General features: G+C 34.3%; 1 protein-coding gene across 1 annotated transcript; it reads left to right on the top strand.

Annotated features, from left to right (window-relative positions):
• Positions 1 to 21,145, top strand: CLEC2B (C-type lectin domain family 2 member B). Its single transcript, XM_026502477.4, has 5 exons — positions 1 to 243; positions 6,514 to 6,603; positions 12,709 to 12,872; positions 16,345 to 16,448; positions 17,440 to 21,145. Exons 1-5 carry the CDS (start codon positions 174 to 176, stop codon positions 17,546 to 17,548), a joined length of 537 nt encoding a protein of 178 aa, XP_026358262.2. The 5' UTR covers positions 1 to 173; the 3' UTR covers positions 17,549 to 21,145.
• Positions 21,146 to 21,397: the final 252 nt, after the last annotated feature.

Here is a 21,397-nt window from a genome sequence, read left to right as displayed (position 1 = left end):
GTGTTTAGACAACAGTTTGACTCAATCAGACACGTTGTTACTTTCATTTTGAGATATACTGCTTAACATTGCTTTGTTTTTCTAAAGTAGAGTAACTCTGGTTTGGAGCTACTGTTAAAGAGACTAATATTTTTACATTCAATTTAAAACTTTGAAGAGAGGTTTTAGAAGGGATGACACAAAGCCCGCCAATAGCTACTAAGACTGATCACAGGAATCTAGGAACCGATGAAAACGAACAAGGTAAGGACATTTACAGTTGTTCAGAATTGAAGTTATTGATGGAAATTATGACATTATGTTAAAAACTTTCCAAAATATGGGATGGATTTTGTTGTTTTTTTCATCAAGTCAGAAAAATCCTTTTTTTGAGTTAACATCTCCATAAAATGAAAATTGTGACAATAAAATTCATATTTGTAATTGGCTATTTTGTCTTATAAATGGAGATAATCTTATCTTAACTGATAGTGGAGAGGGATTAACCACAGCTTAAAACTGTTCAAGATTTAATTTCATTTTTACTAAGCATTTAATAAAACCAATACTGGAGAGAATGTTAAATTTGATCATTCAAGTCCCAGAATGCAGACACAATATGAAAAATTTGGCCAATATTTCTAATGTCTTAGAAGATTGTTTGTGGACAGTGAGTGGAACCAAGATAAGCCAGACTTTTGGGGTGCTTAATAGCAGAAAGATTATCTCCCTATCCTCCTCTCATCTAAAGAATCACTAGTACACTGGTGTCCTTGAAGATGTCTCTGGCAACTTTAGGAAAGATAAGAAAAGAAAATGCACTTTAAAGCTAAAACTAGAAACTAGAAAACAACTTGGTAGCTTTGGAAGTACTAACTAGCAAGTTCAGAATATGCAAGATCCAAACTCTAAATCTAGCAGAAAAATCTTTCAAAGTTATTTCAACAGTCTTCATAATCAAATATGGTGAAGTCTAGTGGGTTTAAATGTTTGTTTAAATGTTTAAAACATTTGCCACTTAATTTCTTTTCAACCTACTAGTGCATGCAACAGTCAAAAGTTATTGTTGCTGCAGTTCATATTAGAATGCATAAATACTTATTCCTCATTTTTTTGACAACTTAATAATTCTGTATAAGGTTAGATCAAAGAGGGTTGGGGACAATGGGATCAAGTATTAGATGATAACATGAAAATATCAGAACCAAAAGTTTTAAGAATGCTTTCTAGCCACTCATAAAATCAATGTTAATTTCTATCCTAAAGATCAATCCACAAAATGTTTACATATTTTATGTATAAATGGTATATATTACATAAATATAGTCTGTAATTTGCTAAGTAAAATAATATTATGTATATGTATAATATTATACATAGCATATATAAATATATAATTTGAACTTATAAACACCATTGTAATAGTTAATTTAGTGCATGATATAATTTATTTTTTAATATTATATTTATTTTTAAATATTTCTTTTACATTATTCTTTCTGCTTATTAGTAATTTGTGATTTTTTTTTCTATAGCTGTCAGCTAGGAGAAAGTGTATTTTATTTAGTTTTAAATTCCTTGGTTACCTTGGATTTTTCCTCTAATCTCTCCTTAGAGATTATTGTCAATTTTAGTGTATGTGCTGCTGAATCAAGCAGGGAGGAGACCAGAGCCAGAAACGGAGAGAAATTGCTTGAGTCATCCTTTCTATGGGGAAAGTAATTGGAATCCTTAGCTGTTTAGATTACGATAGCGATGAGTTTAGAACTATTTTAGTCACATTATTAATTAAATAGGTTTTTACTGAGCTGCCCAGGGTTGTTATCTGTTTTTACATTCCTTTGTTGAGGGCTGAGCAACTTCTTTGAAATTCATCTCTCACTACTAAATTCATGGTGGGAAACCAACGTTGTCTGTTCTTTTTGTTTTTTGGATAATTTGTGCAGTGTACAGGTATTGATCATTGAGTATAACGATAAAGAGAAGGAACTTATAAAATGAAAGCTATTTATATTGAATGTAGAAAAGTAGATTTTAGGGCTCAGGACAGATCAGAGAGTGAACATGTAGCGTGCTTAAATATGTACATGCATATCTGAAATGCAGTAAATGTCCAATTCATTAGTGTCCTATATCAAACCAAACGTCATTCCAAGTCCCCATCCCGCTGAGCTGACGGGACCTTTAATCTTTGCTGTTTGGTGGTATTGAGAGTGTGGGGGAGGTTCTTCCGGGTTATATGACTTTTTCTAGCTTTATTGTGGCATCGAAGCATCAAAAGAGTCTTCAGTCATTTCTTTTCTCTGATTCTTTGTGAAAAGAGACAGCCCAACATCAATTAGCCTTTTGGTTCTACTCCCGCTATTCCTGTGCCACACTTAAAAGCCACACTGTTTCTTTGCCACATTGATGGCACATGCACCTTATTGAGTCTGGTGTTGTATGCATGCAGGATCTAGTATTCTCAGCTGCACCACAAAATTACATGATGTAATATCTTACCAACTTTGCCGTGGAAAGGACTCACTGTTTTTGTAATGCAAGTGAGCGTTTCTTATATCGTCAACAGGTACGTGCCCTTCTTCTTGATGGCTTCAGAGGCATTTCCTCTTTTTAAAACCCCTCCATGATTCTTAGAATCATCCCTTTAATAAGCTAGATTTTTTTTAAATGAAGTGTCATTGATTCCAAACAGTTTTGGGTTTTCTTTCAACAATCATCCTGGAGGAAAGGATTCCAAAGAAGCTGACTACCTACTTAAAATAATAAATAGAAAAAAATACATTTAAAAAACTCCACTTAATATTGCAGTAAATAATCTTCACCTCCCCCTCCACACACAATAACTAAAATATGGAAAGATGGGAGAGCTTTAACACAAGAAAAAAAAAATAACATAAGCTTTCTTTTATTTAATTACTATTATGTGCCAGACCTTCTGAAAACAAAGCACATATATATTCTCTAATTAAAAAAAAAAAGAGATAGGGGAGGGGCGCCTGAGTGGCTCAGTTGAATAAGTGTCACGTCCTCCCGTCATGATCTCAGGGTCCTGGAATAAGCATTTGTCAGGCTCCACTCAGCGAGGAGTCCGCTTGAGATTCTCTCTGTCTGCCTTCTCCCACCACTTGCATGCCCCCCAAAATAATTAAAATTAAAAAATATAAAAAGAAAGAGATAGTGTTATTTAATGGATGAAGAGATGATAGGCTCAAAAGAGTTAAGAAATAAAATTATACGCTATAAAATTTTGATCAAGATTTTGAACCTGTAGTATTTATAACAATAATGCTCTTTTGTCCACTCTGCCAATTCACGGACAAAAAGAATGCCCTAATGACACATTGACTTGACTGATGATATAGAAAAAGGAGAAAAGTACTTGTTTTCGTACTTGTTTTCATGATACCTGATATTTGAAGAAAACTAATAGGGAATTAGAAAAATTAATAAGGAGATTCTTGAAAGGTGATTAAAACCCCATTAGAAAGAGCCTGGACTATAGTTTGAACCAAGGTATACACAGAACCAAAAGGCTGAAAAGACAGGTGTATGTTTTGTTTCTCCTCTTTATGACTTTTGCTGCATTGGAAGGAGGGCCATTTCTTTTACCTAGGAATACCCCTTCCATTTGTACTTCAGACTGCAAACCCTGTAGTCTGTGCAAAAATTCTTCTTAATTTAATTATCCCTCCCCTCTCTTGCCTGCATTGGCAATCTATCCCTTCCATATTAAATCATCCCCAAATGCATAAAAGAAACATTATATGTTATATGTTAAAAAAAAACCTGTAATAACCACTCATCTCATTCTAACTACCTCTTTGCTTGCTCTCATACACATAGCACAAGTTCTCTGAGTCTACATGCTGATTTCACTTCCTTACTTCTAGCCAATATACCCTTATTCCGTGTGACTCTGAAACCACTCTGTCAAGGATACCAGTGGCCTCCAAGTGCTCCATTTAATTTTTCTACCTCCACTGCTACCACCCTTGTTTATGAGATCCCCATAATTTAATTGATTAGAACTATAGGTCCCTAAATAGTCTCTCCATTCAGTAGTCACAGGGAACTTTTAAAAGCATAAATTTGGCAGTGCATAAAAACAATTGAGTGGCTTCCATTATGATTTGAAGAAAGTCCAGTTCTTTCCCAGGGCCTTCAAAGCTTAGCATCATTTCGTTCCTAACTAGTCACTATTCCTGACTACTGACCTCATCAAACCTGCTCTACTTGTCCACATCCTTTTCAATTCTTTCCTGATTTAAGGCACTTGAACTTGCTGTTCTCTTTGCTTAAAATGCTTTATCTGGTTTATTTCACATAAATGGCCACTGCTCATATATGTTTTGGTTTTAATGTCACCTCCACAGAATTCCACCCCCCCCCCAATATCTTTCCTGGTCATTTTCCCTTTATCAATCACCCTGCTTATTGCCTTCCAGCTCTTGTTGCGATCTGTAATTTTTAATTTTTTTCAGTTGACTGTGTCTTTTCCACCAAATGTAAATTCCAGGAGAACATGGATTATGTCTTTTTTTGTTTATTATTAGATTTATGAAAACTAGCACATAGTAGGTGATCAGTAAATATTTGTCAAAGAATGAACAATACTGGTTCACAAGGGAAGCACTGCAGTTCATGCTTATTATGTAGCTTTGAAATGCCAGATGGTCAGAAGAAATGCATGACTAATGACAGGACTTTCCAGAAATTTGACAGAAACACATAGGTTAGACATAATTCCTAATTATATTTCTCACATAGTTGAAATAATAACAGTCTGGTGGCTCAGAAACAATGCTAGTTTTCTCTTTGCTGCATTCCCTCCCCCTCCTTATGGTACTTTCTAAAAATTACTTTATTATGTATTTTTGTAAGTACCAATATTTCCATATGTTACCATGATATGTTGCTACCATACTTTCGGAAGAACATCTAATCAATACATGCCAATTTATTTATTTTTGAATTTTTTTTCTTAAGACGATAATTAGACAAGTATGCAAGACATTTAAAGTATAGTTCTAATTCTGGTTAAAACTAAAAAGGGTGGGACAGCCTAAATACCCATTAGAAGAGGACTTTTTTTATCAGTCATTAAAATTATAATGTGAAATTATTCTTTTACATGATGTATAAATTCAGCTGTTGCTCTAAATGAACAACCACCTTCAAATTTTAGTGGCTGTTGCTTGTGGTTCTAAGGTTTAGGGATAATGACAGATTCAGTAGGAATGGCTCAAGTCTCCTCTGTTATGCTGGGCTCCAAAGCAGTGAGAGTAGGAATTACAAGGTCCCTTAAGGCTTGGGCTCTAAAGTTTCAGTGTCACTTCTACCACAGTCTGTTGGTTAAAGCAAAGCACAAGGCAATTCATATTCAAGTGGTGGGAAATACAGTATATCTCTTGATGGGAGGAGGAACAGGATCATGTGTTAAAGGGGTGGTGGACACGGGGGGGGGGGGCATGATTCATTGGGGGCCATTCTTAACAGTCAACCACACATGAGAAGAACAAATTGTTAACTGAAAACATTAGAATATAAAACAGTGGGTACATGATGATTGTACTCATTTACAATCATGCATATTTGTGGGGGAAGTAATATGTGTGAAAATAGGATTGAAGAGATATATGGATGGAAGGATGTTAACCCAAATGATAATGCTGGTTATGTTGAAGGAGTAGAAATTTAAATGTGTTTTAAATTTAATATCTTTCGTACATCCACAAAGGAAAAACATTTATTCAACAAAAGAATAGCTCTTCACTAGGAAAAATATAGGAATGATAAATGCCCTCAATAAGTTTACCATCTAACTTAAAATACCTCCTGTAACACTTAAAATTTCATAAAATTTTATAATAAAGATGTTTATAATCACATAAAGTAACAAAAGTGTTTTATTTCAAAAAAAAACTTACGTATCATTTTTTCCCCAAATGGACACTAATAAAAGAAAAACAACTCCTCATCAAAATTTTTTTCTGTTCTACTGACTTTGCAGATGAGAAAATACCAGGCCAGGAAAAAAAAAAGTATCATGTTAATTCCTTTGCTCATTTGTAGCAAAAAGCTCAATTCCAAATCTTTGGATTGATTATTTATGAACTTTCAAATATGCTGTACTATCTATCCTTTAAAATAAAGTTTTCATTAGTTAGAAAGTAGATTTTCTTAGAAATATTCAAGGAATGTTAGGATGTGCTGATATTGTACCATAGAAGAATACTGAAGGCCTGGGAGTGGCTCCAGGTCTTAAGAAATTCTACCCTAAAGAATTATACATATTTGATTCCTTAGACTATGACAGTAAAATCAATGGTAACACTTAGATTGAATGTAAGGATGAACTGAGAAATTTCATAAAAAGCAGGGTTTTTTTTATATATATCAAACAGAAATAGTATGTTTGTTTTATCTCATGAAATATTGGAATAAATTGCCAAAAGAAGTTTGTTAGTTATGGTTATGAATGCAAATTTAGTCTTTCTTTTACCAGTTTCTAAATATAATTTTTTTTTTCAGGTATAAGGGACAAGTGTAAGATGACAACTCACACATTTATTTCAATTGCATTATCTTTAATTATTCTTCTTCTTCTAATTATTGTATTCGGTGAGTAAATTACATTTTTTCATTTCTTTACTTATTTTTTTTTCTTTTCTAGGGCTTCCTATTGAATAATCATTTACTTTTCTGCCTCAATCATGATTTTTTCCTCATTATTCTCACTCTTTTTCCATTATTCATGATTTAATGAGTATCAATGAATGGATTATTATGAATTATATGACCTAAGTAAAGCATTGGGAGATGCAAAAATGGTTATGACAAAATCATTCACCCTTATAATTTCACATTCCACCGAACATTCCCATACCAATGATTTCTGTTGCATAGGTTAGTTTTGCCCACGCATAAATAAGATCATACAATTGTTATGTGTTCTTTGCATTTTTTTTCTTTGTTTCACATCATGTTTGTATGATTCTTCTATGTCACAACAGGTAGCAGAAGTTCATTGACTCATTGTTGAAAGGGGTTGGAAAAATTTTTATGCAAAGGGTCAGATAGTAAATAAATTTGGCTTTGTTAGCCATACAATCTGTGTTGCAAGTACTCCATTCTACATTTGTAGTGAAAAAACAGCCATGCATGAGATATAAACAATTGAGCTTGCTGTGTTTCACTAAAATTAACCATGGAAATTCGAATATTATATAATTTTTATGTGTCACAAAATATTATTCCTCTTTTAATTGTTTTGATTTTCTATTATTTATTATTGTGTCAATTATTTTTAAAATGTAAAAACGTTTTTAGCTTTGATTTTGGCCTCAGGTTGTAGTTTTCAGATCCTCACTGTAGAGTATTTCATGTTCTATATTAATTTATTAATCACTCTACTTTTGATGGACATTTGGATAGTCCCACATTTTGACTACCGCGAATTATGCTGCTTTGAACATCCTTATACTTTTAGACTTTTAGTGAATAGTGGGTATCGTTTGGGATATACTTATGAGAAGAATTATTAAATCATGGAATATGTATAGGTCAGCTTTAGTAAATAATTCCATAGATTGTATATAATCCAGCCAAAAGTTTATGATGTACTGGTTGTTTAACATACTGGTCAACACTTTGCTGTCAGTTTTACCCATTTTTGCCATTCTGATGAGTGTATGTTAATACCTTATTGTGACTTTAATTGACATTTTCCTGATGACCAATACTATTAAGCTCCTTGTCGTATTTATAGCTCACTCAGTCATGGTATTTTGTGATGGGTATATTCAAATACTTGGTCCATATTTTTCTTGAGTTAGCTCTTTGTTTTTTGTTTGATTCATAGGCATTCTTTAATATAATCGATAAAAATGTTTAGTATTTCTATTGTAAATATCTTCTACCATGTAAATACAAGCATAGGAAAAATCTTTATGAAGCTTACGTTTATTTCCTGTATAATGTCTTTCAATGAAGGGAAGTTCTTAATTTTAGGTAGTTTTCATTTTTTAAAATTTTTTCTCTATTTTTACTATGTTTTACCTCCTGTTTAAGAAATTTACTGTACTCCACACGCATGAAGATGTTACTCTTGTTTCCATGACAACATTTATTATATTTTTATTAGTTTCACATCCAGAGCTATAACGCTTTTGACATTGATTGTTATAAGTGTTTAGGTATAATGTCAAGTGTATTTTTCTTCATTCACACATTCTATCTGAAGCAATTTATTGAAAAGTCCAACTTTTCATTCCTGGTGTTGTGCATCCTGAATCTGGAAAAATGTACAATGACATGTATCCTTCATTGTCGTATCCTACAGAGCATCTTCACTGCCCCCAAAATCTTCTGTGCCCCATGTATTCACCTCTCCTCAAACTCCAACCACTGGAAATCACTAATCTTTTTACTGTTCCCATTGTTTTGACTTTTCAGGAATGTCATACAGTTGGAATCCTGTAGTATGTAGTCTTTTCAGACTGGCTTTTTTCACTTAGTAATATGTATCTAAGGATCCCCTGTGGCTTATGGTTTGAGAGGTTTTTATTTGTTTGTTTGTTTGTTTGCACTGAATAATATTCCATTTTCTGATGTACCACAGTTTATTTATCTATTCACTTACTGGAGGGCATCTTGGTTGCTTCCAAGTTTTGGCAATCATGAATAAAGCTGCATTAACAACCATGTGCAGGATTTTGTGTGGACAAAAGTTTTCAGCTCCTTTGGGTAAATACCAAGGAGTGCAATTGCTGGATTATATGGTAAGAGTGTGTTTAGTTTAGTGAGAAACCTTCAAACTGTATTTCAAAGTGCCTGTACCATTTCACATTCCCACTGGCAATGAATGGAAGTTCCACATCCTCACCAGCATTTGGTATTGTCAGTGTCCCGGATTTTGGCCATTCTAATAGGTGTGTAGTATCCCATCTTGTTTACATTTGCATTTTCCTGAGCTCATTAAGGTTTGCTCCTATGAAATCTTATAGAAATTTTTAAATTTTGTGTTTACATTTAGGTCTTTGATATGTTTTGAGTTAATTTTTGTGAAGGATGTAAAGTCTGAGTTTAGATTCATTTTTTTGCATGTCCAGTTGTTCTAGCACCATTAATTGAAAAACTGTCTTAGCTCCATTATATTGTCTTTGCTCCTTTGTCCAGGTTCAGGTGACTACATTTATGTGAGTCTATTGCTGATCTTTCTTCTCTATTACATTCATTTATTTGTCTATTCTTTCATCGATACTACACTGCCTTAGAGATTACTGTAGCTTTATAGCAAGTCTTGATGTTGGGTAATATCAGTCCTCCAATTTTGATCTTCTCCCAAATTGAGTTGGCTATTCTGTACTTTTTCATTCTCAAAATAAACCTTAGAATTAGTTTGTTGGTATTCACAAATAACCTGCCTAGATTTTAATTGGGATTTCATCAAATCTATAACTCAAGTAGGGAAAGAACTAATATGTTGACAATATTGTGTCTTCCTAATTATGAACATAGAATGTCTCTCTAAAAACTGTTTAGTTCGATTTTGTTCATCAGAGTTTTGTACTTATCTTCATATAATGTAGTATATATTTTATTAGATTTATACATAAGTATCCAATTTTGGAGGGTTCTAGTGTAAATCATTTTTTATTTTTAATTTCAAATTACATTTCTTTATTTCTGGCACATGAGAAAACAATTGACTTTTGCATGTTAACCTGTATCCCTAATTCTCTCTCTTTTTTTTTTCATAGTTAACCTGGGTAGAAACTAGCTGATTTTATTGTTCCTCAAAGAACAAGCTTTTGATTTTGTTGATTTTCATTGATTTTTGCTGTAATTTTATTATTTCTTTTCCTCTGTTTACTTGGGTTTAGTTTTCTCTTCTTTTATTAGTTTTTTAAGATGAAAATTTAGATGATTGATTTTTAGATCTTTTCCTTTTCTAAAGTATGCTTTCAATACTATATATTTTCCTATAACCATTCCTTTCACTGCATCCCACAAATTTTGATAAGATGTGTTTTTATTTCTCTTTCATTCAAAACATTTTAAAATTTCTCTTGAGATTTTTTTTTCCCATGTGCTATTTAGAGCTGTGTTGTTTTAGCTACGTGTTTGGGAAAATCTTTCAGCTATCTTTCTGTTATTGATTTCTGGTTTAATTCCATTGTGATCTGAAAGCAGACATCATATGATTTCCTTTCATCTAAATTTGTTAATGTGTGTTTTATGATTATTATTAATTTAAATAACTTGTTAATCTTCATTGGGAAGTTTATGTAAGCATTCAGATTATCTGCAAATAGAAATGTTTTTATTTATTCTCTTGAAATCTTATACCTTTCAGTGTATTGTCTTGTTTTACTGGCTTGAACTTCCAGTACAAGGTTGAAGAGAATAGTTCAGGTTGCATCTTTATCTCATTCTTAAATCCATGAGAAAGTTTTTAAATATTTCTCTATTAGGAATGGTTACTTTTAAGGGCACTTGGCTAGTTCAGGTCATGATCTCAGGTCGTGAGATTGAGCCCCACATCGGGCCTCCACACTCAGTGTGGAGTCTGCTTCTCCTCTCCCTCTGCCTCTCCCCCACTCCTGTTCTCTCTCTCTCTCTCTCTCTCTGTCTCAAATGAATAAATAAAACCTAAAAAAAAAGAAAAAAGAAAAAGTTGTTAAATTACATCAAAATAAAAAGCTTCCAAAATAAAAAGCTTCTGCACAGTGAAGAAAATAATCAACAAAACTGAAAGGCAAACTATGGAATGAGACAAGGTATTTTGCAAATGACATATTCATTTAAGAGTTAGTATCCAAAATATATAAAGAACTTAGAAATCTCAACACCCACAAAACAAATATAAATCAAAACTATAATGAGATATGCCCTCACACCTGTCAGAATGGCTAAAATCAAAAACACAAGAAACAACAGGTGTTGGTGAGGATGTGGAGAAAAAGGAATATTCATACATTGTTGGTGGGAATGCAAACTGATGCATCCACTTTGGAAAACAGTATGGAGGTTCCTCAAAAATTTAAAAATAGAATTATCTTATGATCCAGCAATCACACTCCTGGGTATTTACCTAAAGAATATGAAAACATTAATTCAAAGGGGTACATGCACCCTTATGTTTCTGGCAGCATTATTTACAATAACCAAGATATGGAAGCAGACCACACGTCCATTGATAGATGAATGGATAAAAAAGATGTAATATATATACGCAATAGAATATAATTCAGCATGACAAAGAATGAAATCTTACCATTTGTAATTTGGTGGAAGGAGCTAGAGAGTATAATGATACGTGAAATAAATCACTCAGAGAAAAACTAATACCATGATTTCACTCATATGTGGAATTTAAGAAACAAAACAAACAACCAAAGAGGAAAAAAGATAGAGACAAATCAAGAAACCAACTCTTAATTATAGAGAACAAACTGATGATTATTAGAGGCGAGGGTGGTGGGGGATGGGTTAAACAGGTGATGAGGATTATTAAAGCGTGCACTTGCGATAAGCACAGGGGGATGCGTGGAACTGCTGAATCACTATATTGTACACCTCAAACTAATATAACGATGTATGTTAACTAACTGGAATTCAAATTTTTTAAAAAAGAAAAAGGTGTTAAAGATTTTACCTTCTATAGGTACTTGGCATCAGGTGACTGTAGGTGATAATTTGTTTTATCTTCGCATGCTATAGATCACCAGCATCCCATTTATGACTGGTGTTTGAATCAATGCCTTTAAAGTGAATCATGTGGACAATCAATACCATATCTCATCCTTAAGGTTTTGTTCCTTTAGACCCACTTTTGGTACCCAAAACTGATTCATTCTGGGTGCCTTCAGGAAAATAGACACTGAAAACGTTACAAGAATAGGACTTTATTATGGGAATTAAGAATAACATGGCTGTGGAAAGAGCTGAAGAGTGATGGTCTGGAAAGCTGTGTAGCTGGAAGTGAAATAGTCACTAATGATTTGGACTTAAAGCACTAAGCAGTTTGGAGAACCTAGAGATTAAAGGAAAGTCTAAAAATACATCTAGCTGCCAAGACTACCATAGACAAACTCATTAAAAGGCCTGTGAAGCTTCTATGCCCTAGGTCTCCAAGGATAAATTTTTCTGCTTTACTTTCACCTTCAAAATCTCATGTGGGTTCTTTTCAGTGGCTCAGAGCCATACAGTGATGGTGGTACCTAGTTGACAATAAGCAATCAAACACAAATATTGTTAATTATATATTGTTTTATTCTTTTCATCGTTTCCTTAGAAATTAAAACATGTGTCCTAGATTATAACATAATCTAGGACATAAACATAAATTAGTTTAACATAAATTAGTTTAACATAAATTAGTATTTTTATTACCACCCAAATAATGCTAGGATTTTGTTATATTTCACTTATCCAAAAGTGGTATAGGTGACTTAACACAAGTAAAATCACCCTGGTAGCCCTACGAAGGATGATGTATCACTGGGACTGGAGTTGAAAGGAATATCAGCATCTTGTTAAATCCTGAACTGCTGTCATTTAACCTAACATGAAATTTGTCTTTCAACTTGTTGCATGATAGATATGCAATTCTGGTCATGATCAAAATCTTACAACACAATCTTGTCTTTCCCCATTGATCTCAAAATACAGTGGCATATTATTTCATCTGGCCCTTAATATATGTGTTTGTCTCATTTCCAGTTTTAGCATTTAGGAGTACTCAGGATTCCTGCCCAGATGATTGGATTGGTTTCCGAAACAAATGCTATTATTTCTCTGAAGAAGAAGGGGATTGGAGTTCAAGCAGACACAACTGTGTCACTCAACGTGCTGACCTAACTGTGATTGACACTAAGAAAGAAATGGTAATGTGATACACAATTCTTATGCAATTTCTTAATTAGGGACATTGGAAATATTCAAATGGTATTATGATTCTTGAAATTTTTCACATGTCCCTCTATGCAGAGAATTTTTAGAACATGCCATGTGAGATATAGTTGAAAAACTTGGTGATGTTTGGTTTGAATTGTTTAAGACTTATATCAAGTAGTAGACTTGACAGCTATCTTTGTATTTTAATGAGTATGAATAGAAGAACTCGATAATATTTGGAATCCTTCTAGAAGTCAGTACTCCACAAGAACAACTGTTTCAGGAAGGATAGGATTCTCCAATCTACCCCCTTTGAGGAAACTTCCTCTGACTTCTCAGTCTTGCTTTGCTCTCTCTGAGGTCCCAGAGCAGCTTCCATCAGAGCACTCACTACCAGTAATAGAATAGGTATGTAACTGAAAGTCTTCTCAGACTGAAGCATGAACTTCCACTGAACAAACACTATGTTTTATTTGAAGTTGCTGGATTTAATATACCACAAAGACATGTACAAATTAAAAGCTTAAGATAAATATTGATTTACATGGCAAAAATCCTATGAGTAAAGGAAATTTCCTAGAACTTTAACAAAGAATTGTGAAACTACATACTTCTGCACTTGTGAAATCTGTTCTTTCCCTGAATTATTTATGTGATAAGCACACATTTTTACACCTGTTTAGTCTCTTTAAAAGTTAAGGCTCAAGATATGATTTCACTCATGTGTGGACTCTAAAAACACAAATGAATAAACAAACAAAAAGCAGAATCAGACCTAAAAATACAGAGAACAAACTGATCGTTGCCAGAGGGAAAGGGGTGGTGGGATGGGCAAAATGGGTGAAGGGGAGTGGGAGGTACAGACTGCCAGTTATGGAATGAATAAGTCGTGGGAATAAAAGGCATAGCATAGGGAATATAGCCAATGATATTGTAATAGCCTTGTACAGTGACAGACGGTAGCTACACTTGTGATGAGTATACCATAATGCATAAATTTGTTGAAACACTATGTTTCTGAAACACCTGAAACTAATGTAATATTGTACATCATCTATATTCAAATAAAAAAAAAACTAGGTAAAGGGTCTATATAAGAGGTATAATAACTTGAATAATTTGTAATTAAGAAGTGTTTAAAACATTAAGAAGCACAGCACAGCATTTAAAATTGTTAAAAGAGAATTCTCTTAATTCTGTGGTCAATAAAATATATTTATGCAATCTGTGCAAAGATTGGTTCAAATTTAAATATATGTGAACCAGACGGGGCAATTTATAGATCAGTGCAAGAAAACTCAACTTTTTTGGTTGCAACAAAAGGCATAGAAATCCAAATAAAACAAAAAACTAGGTATGTTAAGAGTAGACACAGCAAATCAACAAGTAAGATGCAGGCTCAAATTAATAGGAAGGTCTTCTGTACGCAGTCAGTAGTGTCACTGCTGAATTTTGCAAGACTTTTGCAATGAACAGTCTGAGAAATTCTTATATTGTCCTTTACAGTTCCTCTTGGGGAAAAATGTCTAAATTAGCAGCAAGATGGAAAAACAAAATGAATGCTAGAAAAATTTTTGAGAGGTAAAGAATTAAAGAGGCACAATATTTTAAAAATCTTCGCTTATGGGAATCTTGTCAGCAAAAGCTGACAAAAATAGTGAATATCATAGAACACAAGGTCAAAACATACCAAAATAATTAGTTTTGAACTTAAGAGAAGTCATTAAACATATTGGTTAAGAATGACTGTACTCTTTGAATCAAGAAAAGAGACTTTGATCCTAAAATTTTCTGATATATTTTGAAGGTCATAGATGCTTATATTTACTACGTAACCTGGGCAAAATTTAAGTGACCAACAAAATGAGGTAAAGCTATCTGTGAAGGAGTGATAAAAATAATATATAGAAGAATTTTAAAGGAATGGCTTAATTAAAATATTTTATATGTTTACTTGAATTGCAAAATGTTTTCCTTAGTTAAAATGAGATATACCTTGTTTCATGAAATATTTTTCAAATTTATTTCCACTTCTGTAAGGTTATCTTGCACCTTTAACAAGAAGCCACATGGGTATTCTTTTAGTGAGCAAATAATAATTAACATTTTTCTTAGGACAGGCTTTAGGAAACTCACCTCCCTGTTCCCTGTCACTAAGTCCACAGCTACTGAAAGTCACCCAATTTTCCCAATTATCCAATAACATATATACTGCTGGTTGTCAATACATTTATCCTTTCTCACATTTTTTTCTGCCTTCAAGCGTGTTCTTTCCTAAGCCTACAATATGAATTGCCCTCTTCTTCTTTGTTCTCTGTATTTACTATAAAACATTCTACTCTTCCCTTCCAGATACACCTCTTAGAGCACATCCTATATGTAAGTGTCCTATAAAGATTCAGATACTTCTTTCTTGTAAACTAAAATTTCACTTTGTATTTATTACAGTCATATTCTTCTCCTTATCCAGGAGGATATTTTCTAATGCTATGTTTACATAAGTTTCTTCACTATAAATGAAACCTTATGAATCCAAGGACAGCGTTTGATTAATCTATTCTTTTATAAACCCAAAGCTTAGCTCAATGAGTTAAATATTTTTTTTCAAATACATTTATGAAATGCTGGAGAAAATGGTATATTAAAATGCCAAAGGTTATTATTAGTGTCACTGTTACAGACAGGACTGGACCATAGTGTTGTGAACTGTATCCCTTGTATTTATCATAAAAGTGAAACATGGAGTGATACAATGCCAAGTTTGTGGTTTCCCAGATATTTAGTGGCTTAATAGACTCAATGACTTTCTGCATATAGTTGTATGGGTTAAAAATGCTCCAAGGCAGCAAGAAATTTCAACATTGAATGAATAAGGAGAAAAGGAGAAATATGAGGATAAAATTATATTTTCCCCTGAATGATCTCTTTAGAAATAGAAAGTTGGGGCAGAAAAATAAAGTTTGAGAATTAAATTCTAAAGGAATTACATATATGAAGGTTGTGTGTGTGCGCCCACGCGATGCTTTGGGAGAGAATTTGAAGTAAAATATAACATTAAAATCAATATACTAGTATTTACTGGGAAGTGGAAAAACATAATAAATATCTGATAATGAGAAAGGCTGTGTAAGAAGTCAATTGCAAACTCTGGCTTTCCAGGACTTTACAGTATTAAAATCCTGGAGGAATGGATTTCCATATTGAATATTTGTCAGTTTGGAATCCAAAAGTGTCTTAAAGAAAACTTATCTCATGTCTTTGTTTACAAGGAAGAAAACTAAGGGTCAGAAGGTAAAATGCTTTTTCAGAATCCCATAGCTATTTTCTGGTGAAGCAGGAGTTGAAAATTTGTTGCCTTACTCCTCATAACCTAGGTTGTAGTAAAAAAAAAAAAAAATATATATATATATATATATATATATATATATATATATATATATATATATTATTTTGTCTCTAAAGGAATTTCTTATACGACACAAATGCTCTTCTGATCACTGGATTGGGCTGGAGATGACAGAAAACCAACCAGGACGATGGGTAAATGGAACCATATTTAACAAATTGTGAGTTTCTTTCTTTGGGGGATTATTTAAATTCAGATAGCACAGCCTTCTCCAGAATCTTTGCATTAGCTGCATTTCTCTAGAGCCCAAGGTTTGTGTGTGTGTTGGAAAAATGAGATAGGGAAAACTGTATCATGTTTTGAGATTAGTTCCAAGAATCAACCACGGAGGTTGGAATCAGGATAAAAGAGGGAAGATCTTAGTTGGTTATTTTGAAAATAAAGACTGGTGATTCATAAACACAGACCAAAAAGAAAAACTCCAAAATACATTTGCCTGATTTTAACCTATATTCTCCAATTTATATCCATTCTTCAAACTTCATGCTACCTGTTTGCTGACATCTTTTACAGTTCAAGTTAAACTTACTGTTCATTTTAACCTGATTTTATCTGGGCTTCATATCTTTCATTTTGCAATATTTACCGCACACATGATCCCCACCTGACTACCCTAAATAGGTGACTGCCAGCCACTTAGCCACTTGGTTTATATTAGAATTTCTCAATAGCAACACAACTGACATTTTGGGCTGAATAATTCTTTGTTGTGGGGAGGGGGTGCCATTTGTGCATTTTAGGATGTTAGCATCTCTGGCTTCTGCCTATTAGGCAGACCCCCACCTCACTTACGAGAACCCAAACTCTCTCCAGATGTTGCTAAGTGTCACTTGGTGTATGGGTGTGTTGGGGGATGGGGTGCGGAACAGAAAGCAAAATCGCCTTAAGAACTATTAGTTTATATAAACTGTTAGTTCCACTGATTACACATAACTATCTTAATGTCAGTTTAACAGGTATGAATTCTTGGAAGAGAAACTCTTATGGTCTAATTTGGTACAGATATCTTCCCCTTAGCAAGAGAGGACTGTGCCACAGCACACTTTTTCAGGACTCTGGACAGATTTTTTTTTTTTTAATGGGGTCATTGGGCAAGCAAGAAATCACTGGATTTTTTTTTTGGTACATGGTGTTTAATCCCTTTATTGTAGGTTTCCTCTGAGAGGAAATGGAAAATGTGCTTACCTCGATGATGTTGGTGCAGCAACAGCGAGATGCTACACAGAAAGAAAATGGATTTGCAGTAGGAAAATGCACTAACTTAATTTTTCTATCGTGGAATTGCAACATGGGTACCATGTTTTGTAATTCTTTTTTTCTTTCCCTCTGTATAAGTTAATTTTCAACACTTCAATGCTTTAATTTTCTAGCCTGATAATACATCTTGGTAATTGCTAAAATAATTTCCTTCAACTTATTTTTCTACTTTTCAAGTGGCCTGGAACTTTGCTTTTCTTTTCTCTCTCTTTTTTTTTAATTTTTTTATTATATTATGTTAGTCACCGTACAGTACATCCCTGGTTTCTGATGATTCATTAGTTGCGTATAACACCCAATGCACCATGCAATACGTGCCCTCCTTACTACCCATCACCGGTCTATCTAATTCCCCCACCCCCCTGAAGCCCTCAGTTTGTTTCTCATAGTCCATAGTCTCTCCTGCTTCATTCCCCCTTCTGATTACCCCCCCTTTCTTTATCCCTTTCTTCCCCTACCGATCATCCTAGTTCTTATGTTCCATAAATGAGAGAAATCATATGATAATTGTCTTTCTCTGCTTGACTTATTTCACTTAGCATTATCTCCTCCAGTGCTGTCCATGTTGCAGCAAATGTTGAGAATTCGTTCTTTCTGATAGCTGAGTAACATTCCATTGTATATATGGACCACAGCTTCTTAATCCAGTCATCTGTTGAAGGCCATCTCGGTTCCTTCCACGATTTAGCTATTGTGGACAAGGCTGCTATGAATATTGGGGTGCATATGGCCCTTCTCTTCACTAGGTCTGTCTTTTGGGGGTAAATACCCAGTATTGCAATGGCTGGGTTATAGGGTAGCTCAATTTTTAAATTTTTAAGGGACCTCCACACTGTTTTCCAGAGTGGCTGTACCAACTCGCATTCCCAGCAACAATGGAGGAGGGATCCCCTTTCTCCACATCCTCTCCAGCAATTGTTGTTTCCTGCCTTGTCCATTTTTGCCATTCTAACTGGCGTAAGGTGTATCTTAATGTGGTTTTGATTTGAATTTCCCTGATGGCTAATGATTTTGAACATTTTTTCATGTGTCTGTTAGCCATTTGTATGTCATCATTGGAAAATGTCTGTTCATATCTTCTGCCCATTTTATGATTTGTTTGTTTCTTGTGTATTGAGTTTGAGAAGTTCTTTGTAGATCTTGGATACCAGTCTTTTATCTGTAGTGTCATTTGCAAATATATTCTCCCATTCCATGGGCTGCCTCTTAGTTTTTTTGACTGTTTCCTTGGCTGTGCAGAAGCTTTTTATCTTGATGAAGTCCCACAAGTTCATTTTATCTTCTGTTTCTCTTGCCTTTGGAGATGTGTCATGAAAAAGTTTGCTTTGGCCAATGTTGTAGAGGTAGTTGCCTATGTTCTCTAGAATTTTGATGGATTCCTGTCTCACATCGAGGTCTTTCTTCCATTTGGAGTTTATCTTTGTGTATGGTGTGAGAGAGTGGTCAAGTTTCATTCTTTTGCATGTAGCTGTCCAATTTTCCCAGCACCATTTATTGAAGAGACTGTCTTTTTTCCACTGGATGTTTTTTCCTGCTTTATCAAATATTACTTGCCCAAAGAGCCGAGGGTCCATTTCTGGGTTCTCTATTCTGTTCCATTGGTCTATGTGTCTGTTTTTGTGCCAGTACCATGCTGTCTTTGTGATCACAGCTTTGTAGTACAGCTCGAAATCTGGCATTGTGATGCCCCCAGCTTTGTTTTTCCTTTTCAACAGTTCCTTGGAGATTCGGGGCCTTTTCTGGTTCCATACAAATTTAAGGACTATTTGTTCCAGTTCTTTGAAAAATGTCATCGGTATTTAGATCGGGATAGCATTGAAAGTGTAGATTGCTCTGGGTAGCATGGACATTTTAAGTATGTTAATTCTTCTGATCCATGAGTATGGAATATTCTTCCATCTTTTTGTGTCTTCCTCAATGTATTTCAAGAGTGATTTATAGTTTCTAGAATATAGGTCCTTTACATCTCTGGTTAAATTAATACCTAGGTAATGTATGGTTTTTGGTGCTATTGTAAATGGGATGGATTCCCTAATTTCTCTTTCTTCAGTCTCATTATTCATGTATAGAAATGCAACTGATTTCTGAGCATTGATTTTGTATCCTGCCACATTACTGAATTGCTCTATAACTTCTAATAGTTTGGGAGTGGCTTCTTTTGGGTTTTCCATATAGAGTATCATGTCATCTGCAAAGAGAGACATTTTGACTTCTTCTCTTCCGATTTGGATACCTTTCATCACTTTTTGTTGTCTGATTGCTGTTGCAAGGACTTCTAGTACTATGTTGAATAATAGTGGCGAGAGTGGGCATCCTTGTCGTGTTCCTGATTTTAAGGGAAAGGCTTCCAGCTTTTCCCCATTGAGAATGATATTTGCTGTAGGCTTTTCATAGATGGTTTTTATGAGATTGAGGAATGTACCCTCTATCCCTACACTCTGAAGGATTTTAATCAGGAAAGGATACTGTATTTTGTCAAATGCTTTTTCTGCATCTATTGAGAGAATCATATGATTTCTGAATTTTTCTTTCCTGATAAAATCTAAGACCCCAATCGATTTGCGAATGTTGAACCACCGTTGCATCCCAAGGATGAAGCCCACTTGGTCATGATGGATAATCCTTTTAATGTACTGTTGGATTCTATTAGCAAGTATCTTGTTGAGGATTTTGGCATCCATATTCATTAGGGAAATCGGTCTGTAATTCTCCTTTTTGATGGGGTCTTTGCCTGGTTTGGGGATCAAGGTAATATTGGCCTCATAGAATGAGTTTGGTAGCTTTCCTTCTATTTCTATTTTTTGAAATAGCTTTAGGAGAATAAGTATTATTTCTTCTTTGAATGTTTGGTAGAATTCCCCAGAAAAACTATTCGGGCCTGGAGTTTTGTTATTTGGAAGGTTGTTTATCACTGACTCAATCTCTTCATAATTAATTGGCCTGTTTAAAAAATCAATTTCTTCCTGTTTCAGTCTTGGTAGTTTATAGGTTTCCAGGAAGGCCTCTGTCAAAGCACAAATTGCATCAAACAATAATACACAGGAAAAGACTTTATTCAAGGTTATGGCAATAAGGGACATAGGCGAGAACTCGGTCTGAACTAAAATCTGCTGAAACAGAGGACAGCAGGGTTTTGCAGAGCTGGGGTAGGGGGGGAGATCATACAGCATCTGTGTGTGCTAAACAGCTGTACCCGGAGGAAAATTAAACATTTCCAGGTCTTCATGATAGGAGAGAGTTTTACAGCTTGGATGTAGGTGCCCACTGAAGTTAGCCTCCTACCTTCCCACAGAAACTAAGAAATAGAGGTGCTGCTTTTCTTGATGATCGCATTTCAAAGGAATGAGTCTCTGGTCCTTAAGATAGACATTTCTGGGTTATAAAGCCTTTAAAAAGCTTTTTTGAAACATTTGCACCTCAAAGAAGCAGAGAGAGAATTTCCAATTACACGTTTCCTGAGGTAAATGGTCTAAAAATGAGGAGGTCAGGGGCTCATAGATAGGAAGAACAAAGCTTGTCTAAAATTTAGTCAAGCTGAAGGGAATGTTGAAACCATCTTGGTCACTGTCCATAAAATATTAATTAATTACAAAGGGAAAAGAGAAATTTACAGTGAATTCTGATAGACATCACATTAAGCGTGTGAACAAAGTCAATAGCATCAACAATGGAATAAACAAAGGTGTGTGCCGTCTGAAAGGATGCAGTGGGAACAACTTCTCACTGTTTCTGCCAAGGAGCAGTTGACTATAACCATGAGAAATAATCAGATTCAAATTGAAGAACATTTTGCAGAATAACGAGGTCGTAGTATTCAAAAGTGTCAAGTTGTGAATAACAAGGAAGGCTAAA

The sequence above is a fragment of the Ursus arctos genome, unplaced genomic scaffold (assembly GCF_023065955.2).
Source record: "Ursus arctos isolate Adak ecotype North America unplaced genomic scaffold, UrsArc2.0 scaffold_26, whole genome shotgun sequence".
Classification (NCBI taxonomy): domain Eukaryota; kingdom Metazoa; phylum Chordata; class Mammalia; order Carnivora; family Ursidae; genus Ursus; species Ursus arctos.
Note: the sequence above shows the minus strand (reverse complement) of the source record. Positions and strands in the feature narration are given on the sequence as shown.

What these genes read in the sequence shown, in the direction of transcription:
- CLEC2B (XM_026502477.4), top strand. Translation starts at nt 174, where the DNA reads ATGACACAAAGCCCGCCAATAGCTACTAAGACTGATCACAGGAATCTA. An exon ending in AACCGATGAAAACGAACAAG is followed by an intron (nt 244 to 6,513) that starts GTAAGGACATTT and finishes TTTTTTTTTCAG; the next exon opens with GTATAAGGGACAAGTGTAAG. An exon ending in TCTTCTAATTATTGTATTCG is followed by an intron (nt 6,604 to 12,708) that starts GTGAGTAAATTA and finishes TCTCATTTCCAG; the next exon opens with TTTTAGCATTTAGGAGTACT.